General features: G+C 34.5%; 1 protein-coding gene across 2 annotated transcripts in view; it reads right to left on the minus strand.

Moving 5' to 3' along the window:
• LOC121328292 (contactin-4-like) overlaps positions 1-11,155 on the minus strand; it is a 99,706-nt gene extending 88,551 nt beyond the window's left edge. For both annotated transcript variants that reach the window (XM_041272889.1, XM_041272891.1), the window contains exons 1-2: positions 11,034-11,155; positions 4,350-4,525 (exon numbers count right to left, since the gene is read on the minus strand). In XM_041272889.1, coding sequence (XP_041128823.1) covers positions 4,350-4,491 — 142 coding nt within the window. In that variant the 5' untranslated portion in view covers positions 4,492-4,525; positions 11,034-11,155. The remainder of the gene's footprint in view (positions 1-4,349; positions 4,526-11,033) is intronic.
• Between the last annotated feature and the right edge of the window lie 1,343 nt (positions 11,156-12,498).

Genomic DNA, 12,498 nt, shown 5'->3' on the forward strand with positions numbered 1-12,498 from the left:
CAACACATTGTGTAACACGTATTAATTATTGTTAAGTGCGCTTCTGAATGTTCATCAGAGCAATAATGTGCCACGACAATATATTGTTAGTAGCAATTATAGCTAGTTCCTTAGCAACTAACAGCTAAGTTTCAATAGAAGCAACATTATTATGGTTTATTACAGCAATGGGAATAACATGAAAATTCTTCACCGTTGAGCAGTAAGTGTGCTTCTCCCTACTTTTCTGTAGTATTACAGTTGAATTGGGATTACCAGGTCAGACCCCTGAAGTACAATCATTTAAAAGCTTTTTATTATTGTTTAGCTCAGCCTTAATTTGCATTATGTGGACAAGCCCTGCATCAATCTACACTCGATAAGATACACGAGTATTGAAATTTAAATTAAAAAATACACTTTTATAAACATGTGGACTTGGCAATTGGTATGGGAAATTTTAAATATGGAGATCCTCCCAGCAAGAGACCCCTACGCATAGCCAGCTTCACATTCTTTGAAGCACCAGTCAGTTAACCCCCCCCCCCCAATAACCACAATTTAGTTTAAGAGATAAAGAGCTACATTTACACCATAATCAACTCTTTTGAGGTTTTGCATTTTTTAATCAATTACTTTTAATTTATTTTGCAAAATGTCATAGCATTTTAGCATTTCCACTCAAACCAACAAGAAAAATAAATGTAATAAATCAAAGAAAGGCTCAAACATAAAACTATATATATATTAGATTAATAAATATATAGATAGATATATATATATATATATTATATATATATATACAGAATATACTTTAATATAGGCAGGTGTTTACAAAAGCATTCTCTGAGTGCCACTGTATAAGATCAATGAGAAACATTACTTTTTAATCAACTTGCATACTTGCTATTGTGCCTCCAATCATTACAAAAAAGACATTACGCTTTTCATATTGTGATTCTTTGCATGGAATTTGTCAACACATCCTAGCAATTTTAATCACTTGGATGCCTGGTTTGACTGAATGACTGTCCTTTTTTTTTTTTTAAATAAAAAATGCATTGGTGCAAACTGGGTCCATTGTGTTCCAATTTCAAAAATAATAATAAAAAAAATCCTAATTTTGTATTACACTATCTTAAAAAAAAAAGATAAAATGCAAATGCAATTTCAAGACAGCATCTGACCATTAAACAATTTCCATTAACCTATGATGTAGAGTGTCTCATTTAATCAACATTGCAAAGTTTATTAAGCAATGCCAAGTTATACAAAGTATCCATTATTAATTGCTATGGCATGAATTGGCATGCTGAAAAAAATGGAACACTGGTCAAGTCAGATAGCACAGCAATTGACGGTACCAATCAATTTGACATATTGGATTTTGAAGTTATTAAATTTTCCCCAGGAATCTGTTCATTACTATAAAGGGTCTGGATGTCCCAGTGACCTAGAGAAAACAAACTGCTAATGAGAAATGTGCCACTGCCAATAACAGAACACACATTGGAGTTTAACCTTTGGGAGGTCAAAACTGTCAATATTGCAATTTACAAGCCTGTGCAGTGGAAGGAATAGAACCAAGCTCACCTAGCCTTCACGATCCACATATTAATCTCATAAAAAGACTACATGAAACCTAAAAATTGGAAGTGTTTTACTGCAGCTGCATGGCCCTGAAATCTAACTGTGTGCCGTCTTTGATTTAAAATTTTATATGTTCATCTCTAGCAAATAAAATGTGGCAGTATCTTGTTAAGAAAGAGGCCATCAAGAAGTCTAATAACAAGTATAGTTATGACACAAACTTGATATTAAAATGCAAAACTAGATTTAAGGCAGTCAGAATTTTAGCTGACTGAAAGGGCCAGTACAACAAAAGGATAAACTACTGTATATATTTGAGTTGCAGATGACTGAGCTATACGATATTATAGTGTTTCACAACCCCATGTGTTGCTGCAACTGTTTAAATAATGTAACTGTAATTTTTTTTTTCATTTTTGACATCCTGACAACTTTATACACTCTAGTGCACTGGGGTTTGATATCTGTCCCCTAAATCATTGGAGGAAAAAAAAAAAAAAAACATAACAAGAAGTGCTTTGGCTTTTCTGTTCTGTACTACATGGATCAGTATTGCTTTGACCTGTTTGACAAAGTGGGCAATAATCCTTGCACTACCAGTGCACTAGAGCGGCCATTCTGAAAACATCTTTGAAACTTTAAAGTTTATAAGTGTATAAAGTTGTCAGGTACGTTATTTAAATAGTTGTAGCAACACGTGGGGATGTGTAACACTATATTTTTCTGAACCCCAGTACTTACTCTCAAAGGGATAGAATTACCTTCTTACGCATTTTTATAGCAGTTTAGTACTTTTTTCCACCAACCTCTTCAATCGTGGAGGATTAGAAAAAAAAACAAAACAAGTGGAATAATAGCACAGTGAATTGCTGGGGTTGTATATTCTCACTCGATGGGCTTGGTTTTGAGGAAATGCAGTACGGAAAAGTGCTTTACTATACACATGACAGCACCGTCCCTTTCATGTTGTGATTTTGAAGGGAATTTGAGCTGGGCACAGGGGGAACTACATTAGCCCTGATCAATAAAGATAAAGTAGGAGACAGAAGCTGCTAATAAACCAGAAACAACTGAAACAATAGCTGTGAGCTTGTGATTACAGAAACGCTGCTCTTTCCATAGCACTACTTGTAAATGCAGTGTTTATAAGTATTCATTTAACTATTATTTGCATATGCAGCTGAAGTGTTTAATTATAATAAACATGAATTATTTTTTAAAATACAAATATCCAACCTTTGCAATATAGACTTTAATTCTGCTGTGAAAAATAAAGAGTTGTATATAATATATGAATATCTGCATATAGATTTCAAACCAAACATGCAAAGGTGCACTTAAAAATATTACTGATGATGAATAAAATTGCTTGATACAGGTATGAAAAACGGGCATTATATTATTAAAGAAAAACATTTAATTTTCCAGCAAAAAAACTTAAAGTTGTCCTAAAAATCAATAATGGTTCATTATAAACATCTAACCTTTAACACATTTTATGTTTAATTCAATTTATTACCAACTGAGCCAAAATTCACAGGCTATCTAATGTTTACTAGCACTTGAAGTGTATTAAAACATTTAATAACTCAAGTGGCACACTTAAATCAGTTACTGAAATTATAATAATAACACATTTGTTCTGCAGATACTATTTTCCCCATAAAAAATCCAAATGCTATTTATAAACCTTCCCAGTCAGATTGTAAACCACAAATGCACTTGAGTGCAACCAGAAAATACAGCTTTTTTTTTTCAATGTAAAACAAGTGCTTTATGTAGACCTGTGGTTGTGAAAGTCTGTGTTAACAGTGCATGCAATTAATCACGGGTGGCAATCCCATCAGCTGACAGTTTATTGCTGGATAAAAAACACGGAAGTGCGATTCATTTAATCGTTTTTCAGAGCCTTTGGGGATTTCGATGTACTGTAATACAAGTTAAAGTACATTGCTGGCTAGCCTGTGCTGTGAGCTGTCTTCCAGTGAGTAGTTTAATATTAGCTTATCCTTGAAAGTAAATGAGTCCACACCCCAAAAGTTTTGCTGACCATGGGCACTAATGCAGATGAAAAAGGACAGGGCAAAGCATGTCATCAAAATGACATTAAATGGTAGGTAGTTTGCATCAGTTTTGCTTCGATATTTGTCATCAAAATCTGGGGTAAAAGCTTTTGGTGCTATATAACTAAGCTTTTGGGGCCTATAACTATAAAATACTGTACATTAATACTACTATAACCAATTAACTACCTACTATCTATACCCTGAAGCTGAATAAAGAAATAGTTCTCCAGAGGGTCACAGACAAGACAAAATAATACAAGTTCTAGTTGGGACCTCTAACTCCAGGAAATGAGTTAAAAGTTAGAAGGATCAATACTGGAGTCATTGCCGTTTTCTTCTTCAAACAAAAAGAGCTGTGACTATCTTTGCAATACTATACAGTACTGAATCAATTTCTGCCCATCTTTATAATCTTGACAATCTGACTGACAAATTGAGTTTCATTTTACATCATCAAAATGATGCAACATAGACAGACTGCTGTCACAAAGGCTTCTAAGGGAAACAGCGTTTACATAATGTCATCATCTACAGCTTCCATAGGGAAACAGCATAGCTCAATGTGAGCCACTAGAGGATAGCTACCGCTTTCTACTTGCGATATATATGTGATGGAAAAAATGAGATTACACAGAAATAAATGCTTTAATCTATTTCTTACATGTTCCTTATACAGAACTCCCTGTTGCAAGTAAATAGGACTTGATTACTCACATGCAAACTGAAGTGTGGCTTCTTTGCTGACAATGGTTCCAACAGTATTTGATGCCACACACTGGAATGTTCCAACGTCTTGGTCTTTATTCACATTATTGATGTGCAAGTGGCCCCCAACCAAACTATAGCGGTAATCCATTGTGGGGTCAATGACTGTTCCATTTAATTTCCACCTAGAGGGCACAAATAGAAACAGTAATAAACAAGAATGGATCCAAATGACCAAATGGTACAGTATGAATGACACTTAATACTTGATTGATAGTGCTTATCACCAGTGTATACGATTTGAACTGTACAGATGTTGCTAAATAAATTCTATAATTCCATAGCCAGTTTTTTATGTCACTGTGAGGGGGTGAAAACTCTGCACTTATAATGTGTATTTTTGTTTTATATTATAAAATGTTCTGGTATGTGTTTTCACTCATTGCTGTATTCTACAGTGTTAATGTATATTATTCCACCAACTACATAAATAACAGTATATTTATTTTCATATTTAAATGTGTTTACTTTTTGTGTAAATGTTTAATTGTGTTGAATGTGTGTGGTATCTGAACCTAGGAAAGAGTTAATTTTAGCCTTGTTTTCCATGTGAGAATGTGGAGTAAAATGTGGGCCTCGCTTGGTGGGCAAATCAATGAATGAATTATTTAATTTGGTTACAATGTGTACATGAAACAGACTGCACCTGGTCTGTAAGTTTAGCCCGGTAGAGACTGGGCCAGAGGAAGTAATGGCAGCAACAGTGTGTTGCTTCCAAAACCAAACAAAAGTGGGACTGTGTATTGTTATTATTTGTTTTGATTGATAATTATTTATTTATTTATTTATTTATTTATTTTTTAAACTTAAGTGCATGGCAATTTCAACGGCTACCTGATTTCCTGTTGTTTTGACTGATCACTTGTGCTGAACACTTACAGTCACCACTATTGATGCCTGAATACTGAAACTTGTAGGGAAAATGTAGAGATATCATACCTGTGCACCTAGTTCTGAAGTTTTCATTTAAACATTAATTCTTTCAGACAATGCTGTCGTTATTTTTTTTGCTTTCTTTTTTTGTACAATAGTTCCTATTGGATTTGTGTTAGAAATTCAACAGACTTAAAATTACTGCTGGCTTACCTTAGAGTCTCTTTGCTGCAAAGTTTAAAACTACCTGTTTGCACTTCCTCCAAAAATACGAAAGATTTTCTTACAATCGAGGTGAGTAACCTATTTATGTAGCAAGATTAAGATTAGACAGTTAAGTCAGGTCACTACACAGGCCAGACTGCTTTTTTTCATTTTCCCTGCTCTTGAGTTCTTTGAAACCACCAAAACTACAAAAAAATAAAAAATAACCTTGCACAGAAAATCGACTCCAGGCTGCAGAAATTATGATAGTACGTGATTAATCAAGGGAAGACTTAAGCCTGCAAGGCATAACCCCTGAATCTGTCCTTCGAATCTTCACATTTATTATTGCAGTGATTAAAATTGATGCCCAGCATAACATGTTGTAGACAACACTCAACTTCCTAGGAATAGTGCCAAGTTTAATGCCATCATTCTTGCTGTGACTCATCTCATCATTCTGCGTAATAATTTGGTTTAATCATTACAAAGCAGTAATTAAAACAAACCGTTCTTCCTTGTGCTATACAGTCATGTATTCTGCAACAGACAACGTAATTATTAAAGATGTTAGATGTAATCAGTGGTAAGTATTAATCATTTATGATGGCATAAGATTCTTTACCACTATATAGTTTACAGTCTCATTTTAGACAGCAGGAAAATCAATGACTGGTAAATATTGAAATGGTTTTTTAAAGTTGTGAACCTGTAATTATGGGAATTTACATCACACAGCAAAACAATACAGTTATGGCCAACGTTTTGCATCACCCTATAGAATTAACTAATTTTGAATGAAACCTGTTGAATAATGTTACGTTAACATATTGAATTGCATACTGCTTTGTAGTTTGCCATATACTTAATGGAAAACTGACAAAATTGACAAATGTGGCATTCTGAAATACTGTACTACTATTATGGCTCTTGGTAGACTTCTGCAATACCATGTTGTAGTTTATTTGATTACATGATGTTAAATTAAATATTTAACCTATGTTCATATTGTTAAAAAAACCAAAATGTCTCAATCATAAAATTGTAGGTGATGCAACACTTTGGCCATAGCTGTACATTTCCATTTTCAATACATCCCAAAAGCTTTAAAACAGATGACTAAGCAGGATCTAGGATTAAAATAAATAAATAAATACATAAATAAATAGTTTGCCCATTCCCTTATTAGGGATATTTTGTTTTATTTCCTATTTCTGTTACTATACATTTTTCAGGATGGGTCATATAATTGATGATGCCTACATGGCAGCTTTCTGTAACATTGTACATTAAAGCCATACTTTACAAACTCTTCATCAAATTACTGAACCCCTTTAACACTTGTGCAGTTGGTTTATAGGTCAGGTATCAAGAAAGACTGAGTGAAGGACAGACATATGTTTCATGTGTTAAAATAATATAGATGCCTGGGCCTTATAGTCAACTTGAAAATACTTAAGCAGTTAGGCATATGTATATTGGTAAGTACTGGATATCTAACTAGGCAAAGGCCTTTGGAGGAAGGATTGTTTTTCCATTGAACAAGGACACCTCAGTGTGCAGTGATCAATGCAAGAAATGAAGCCCCCTTGGCAGTGTTCATATCAGAATTACATATACTGTAGAAATAAAATACAAACAGAATCAAAAGGCAAGGATTTATGAGGACTGCAAAGGGAATAGGTGCATTTTAAGATTGTTAAGCAGAGACTAAGGGAAGATGAACAATGAACAAGGTAGACAAGGCTAGTAGAAGAGTGAATGATTAGAATTTTTTAAATGTATACAGCGCTTGTAGCAATCCAATTTCCTGCAAACAATGTATCCCCCACACAGGAGGTAAAGATGTCCTGCCTTTGCTCACTAATGACTGGACAGCTGCAAAACCAGGGCAGATGTTTGACATTCCCATTGGTTAAACTCCCAAGACCTTCAACTGAAACAGAGAATACCTTCAGGTTTATGTCCTGCCTCTGCTCACTCATGAGTGGACACCTGCATAACAAGGGGCAGATCATAACTCTCCCATTGGTTAAACTTACTCAAGACCTTCAGCCGAGGCAGAGAATACCTGTTTATGTCCCACCTCTGCTCACTTATGATTGGGCTGATGCGGAGAATACAATTCGGCAAGATGAAATTGTAATAAAATTAATGTGCGAGCAACTATATATTGGATGAGCAAATATACAAACAAATACACAAACAAAACGAAAACCTACTCCCATAAAAGTGGTTTACCTGCTGAACCATTCAGCATTTGTCATTTACAAACCTGTGATGCAGTATCTGACTACAGGGGAACAGAGTAAGAAGAAATAGCATATTATGATGTAAAAATGAGTATTCCTCATTTCTGATAAGTGGGTGTGAAAGGCTTGAGGATGCATAATCGTAGAAAAGAATACATAGATATCCATGAACCAGACAGGAAATGTGCAATGCTATTGTTATATGTTTTGGAAGACAAGAAGAAGGGCTATTATCCCTTCTTGGGGTCAGAGAAGTAAAAATGCTAGTTACAATTCGATAGACTAAAGATTTACCAGCAGTAAGCAGACTCGACATTTCATGTTTTCTCTAAGTAGGAGGCCAAATCAGCAAAGAGACTGAGAGATTGATTTTTATATTCTATGTTTGACAGAATTGGTTGAATGAAACATACATACGTGTTCTATGAATGCAAACGTTTAAATACTGGAGAGGAAATGGTATCATTCAAGTAAATTATTGGTCAATAATTTTTTTTAATGAAAAATCTTAATGAATCATCTTAATGAATTATCTTTAAATAAGTTAATTTTGAGAAGGGCGAATGTTCCCCTTTTGGTATCAGGAATTAGACTGTCAAGAAGTTACAGTATTCAAAAATTACATTTTTGTATTATATGAGCTGTAAAAAAGTTAAATCTAATTCAATAAAAACGGCTTGTAATATATAGTTGTAAGAGCACTCTCCTGACCTCTCCTCAATTTGAGAGCAGCTACGTCATTCCTCACAGAATGGAGAGCTGCAAACTTATAAAAACCATTGTATTATAACATGACATTTACTGTGAATACATTTAGTATTTATTTTGTTAGCACTGGTTCTTGGTTAAGTCAGGAAACTTCGTGCCTTTGCTGAACAGTCTGTGTTCACGAGCGGTTTTCCAAACATATATCTATGTTATAAAGTTTGATATATATATATAGTATATATGAATATATATAATATATATATAAATATATATACTACATCATATACTATATATATATATATATATTAATATATATAGTGTGTGTTTACACATGTCTTACAAATGGAATGTTACCTATGTTTTTTTTTTGTTTTGATCAGGCTGCACGAGAGGCCACTCTTAGTTAAATGTGATGTCTTCGTAATGTTCACAATAGGAAGGTGACTTATAATGTCAAATACAGTGTACTAGGGAGTCACTATAGACATGCACATCATCTTGTCTTTTAATAGAGGTTTGACTAAAGCTGTTGAGGAATTGGTGTTTACAATGAAATTCTAAAACAAAATAAAATACAATGTCTTTTCATTTCCATTTAAGGGATATAGTGCTTTTAAAATCACTTCTATTTGTATCTTGTGTCTTAAAGACCAGATAGAGATATCAGGAGTAAAGCACCACAAAATTCAACGAGCATATCAACAAAGATTAGTAAATTGTTTTCTGCCAAAACCCTGGCTGTTTATCCAAACATCTAAATCAGCAATGGCATTAATTATGGAATTATGTCCCAATATATAGCATGATGCCATCTGGCACATGGGCATATAAAGGGGTTTGTCGAGTTTGCAGAAGGGTCTGTTTGTTTTCTGTTACTTTCTGTGCAATCCACTAGCTTTGTGAAGTCAGGAAGCACAGTATCAGGAGCAGACAAAAAGAGTACATGAATTGACATACTGTATTTCTGAATGACTAAAACTGGAAGGCTAATTGTTTAGGATTTTACCATTGGCTTTGTTAAATTGCTTATTATGCATCGGTCACCTGTAAGAACACAGGAGTAGAGCATTTCAGATATTTCAAGGCCAGTAACCAGAACTTAGTTATAGCTGAAGGCAGTGTTCTAAATGAAATTCAAACATGTTTTTCCCTCTGGGCACCATTAAACCATTCCTTTAACTTGGCAAATGACCTTTGCAGTTCCTAATGGGACCCTTAACAAGACGCTGTTTAACCTAGCTAAACCCCAACTATTAGTATAAATGGACCAATCATTCCTCCGCCTTGTCTCAGACATTTCCTAATGGATAGTGGATGCAATGATGCGATTCACTTCCATGTCATAAGACATACTGTATTAACATGTAATGCACAGTTAAATCAAATGAATGGAGTGGGTCAACCTCTGTTGCCATATGATTACATTTTATTGAGATAAATCCATGTAAAATGTGTATCAATCAGGTTTGACCCTGAAAAGCATGGTGCTGCCCTCAGGCAGCCAACCACGCAATATAGCAAATTGATTTTTGTGTTGTTTTAATTTCTCATTTTTTATTACTTTAAAAAAAAAAAAAATTAACAAATGTCACACAGTCAACATTTAACATCACTGTCTAGAATTATCACATTTGGGCATAAACGACACTGTGTCTAAAAATAGATCAGCTGGTCTGGCTCAAATTTCTATTTCCTGTTTTTTTTTTTTTTTTCAGAAAAGTACGGGATCAAAAAAGCTTAAATGTGGCTGTTTGGATTATGTATGCCTAGTATTGCTGCAAAAAGGATGGAAGGATAAAACTTGATTTGATTTTGCTTTTTTTCCCATTTAATCTTGAAAGTTCCTACAGAAGTTGTTTATTTTCTTTTGTACCACCCCACCCCTCTAATTTAGAATGCCCAATTATATTTCAAGGCCACAGCAATTCACATAACAGTTCATTAAAACAAAGTCAGTAGGAGTTTTCCAATCCTACAACCAAGTAAAATTCCTCTTTGGCCCGAGTGGTTGTCAATGAGCTACAGACTCCTGGAGGACAAAGGCTTGCCCTGCAGGTGTCTGTTTTAGGTCACTGTTGGATCACTGAAGTGGACTGAGGAAAAACAGTCTGTGTTGATTTTTCCCTACTTAACATGCCGGAGCACCGGAGCCAAAACAATACTTTCTATTAATCCCCAGAAAATAGCAGCCAGGTGTATCTTTTTGAACAAATAGAGGCACACGTTCACAATTTTAATTCAAAGACCTAAAGCAGCTTTTTCATTCGTATTATGGTACAGCATACAGTAACCAGAAATGTATACTGTATAGATGTATACAGAAATGTATATATTTTTTTGCTTGCTTTACTAGATGTCGACTTTGTATAATTTGTAAAACTATGTACAGGGGCTTATGGACAAATGCTGTACAGTAACGGTTAAAAGGTACATTGGTAGTCCCTTTATGATAAATCAGCACAAGATGAAAACAGAAAATTACATCAGTAAAAACAAACAAAACATCAACCTTTACAGTAGATTATGACCTAAATTCCTATACTACTGGAATCCATTTTATGTTAACATCTCTGTTCATAATTTAAGTGCATTGTACCTGTAGTACGGTGGTGGGTTGCCTTTTGCTTCACAATTAAAAGCAACTTTATTATCCACGGAATCAACTGGAAAAACAATGCTCTTGGGCTGCAGTGAGAAGGATGGTCCGTGTAGGGCACTGTTGTCTGTGGGAAGAAAGAAAGTAGTCTAGATTAGATTACACGAGCAGACTGCTTGCAAAATAGGCAATTAGTCAAAGAAAACAACAGGCAAACAGTAGTAAACCATTAGGGGAGCAAACCACAGGCTGACAACCGATATCAATTCATTCAGAATGTCAAAGTACCACCACAGTAATGTGAATTAAATGCAGCACCTCACGCAACGCTGTGGCTTAATAGGTCTGCATTTCAATCATAGGAGTTTTTATCAACCTGTCCCTCCATCAGAAATACCTTCAGAGAAGATTTATATTTTCTAAAACACTGTACGGTTAACAAAATGCTGTGAATAAAACAAGCATTGCTAAAATAAAAAAGAAATATAGACAAAAGGAACTTTTTTTACATTAGGTCAGCCAGGTTGTATACACTACATCTTTTTAATGTAAACAGTTGTCTTCAGTATTTTCGTTATGTTTGCATACACAGTATGTGTTCTGTACAGTGGTATAACACTTATTTTACATTAGAGATTGCATCTTTCTTTGTTGTTTTCAAGCAACTTTTTAAGCATATTTAAAAGGTTTAGTTCGGTTTTAACACATCTAGAACTCAGTGTGGGTTTACGTAAGTAAAATATATCAGTCTATAAAATATCAAAGTTACAGATAAGTAGGTCAATTCAGGCAGGTGTTCTTTTAAAAGCTGTTCCAGCTCTTCGAGAGAGTACAGACAAACTCTGGCTCACTTGTAAACTCAAGGCAAATAAAAGACAGCCCACTGAGATTCAACTGAGTAGTAGAATTCCTAATTGAAGTCCCAGCACTGACAGTAAGCTTATTTTAAAATAACAGGGTTATCAGTCTACATAGAAGTGTCTTAGCAGTATGACTTGTTCTCTTTTTCTTTTCTTACATATACTTTGCTTAAACTGTACTTTAGTGTCGAGCTCCAATGCAAATGTATATCCAGACTCGTTATAAATCTGTCCGACAACTGAAACGTTTCCACTGTGGACAGAGGGAGCTGCATTAACTGAGAGCGTTTAACACCCACATGTTTTCAAACATTTTAACATCAACCCCGACTGAACAACTTTAGCAAAAACAGAAAAAACAACACATCTGTAGAGCCCCTTATCAAAAAGTAAAAAGTATTTTTTTTCCATGAACATTTAGTAAAATAACTGATTTTAAAAAGTGCAACTATACAGGGGCATGCATGTTACATACTTCAAGTTTTCAGCAGAACTTAACAATCCTGAAACACCATCAAGCCAACAGATATACTTTGTGTAAAACGTTCACAATATATTGGTTCCACCTTCACATAAACCTCCTAGGGATTAAACATTTTTATGAA

Source organism: Polyodon spathula, chromosome 16 (genome assembly GCF_017654505.1).
Source record: "Polyodon spathula isolate WHYD16114869_AA chromosome 16, ASM1765450v1, whole genome shotgun sequence".
NCBI classification, from domain to species: domain Eukaryota; kingdom Metazoa; phylum Chordata; class Actinopteri; order Acipenseriformes; family Polyodontidae; genus Polyodon; species Polyodon spathula.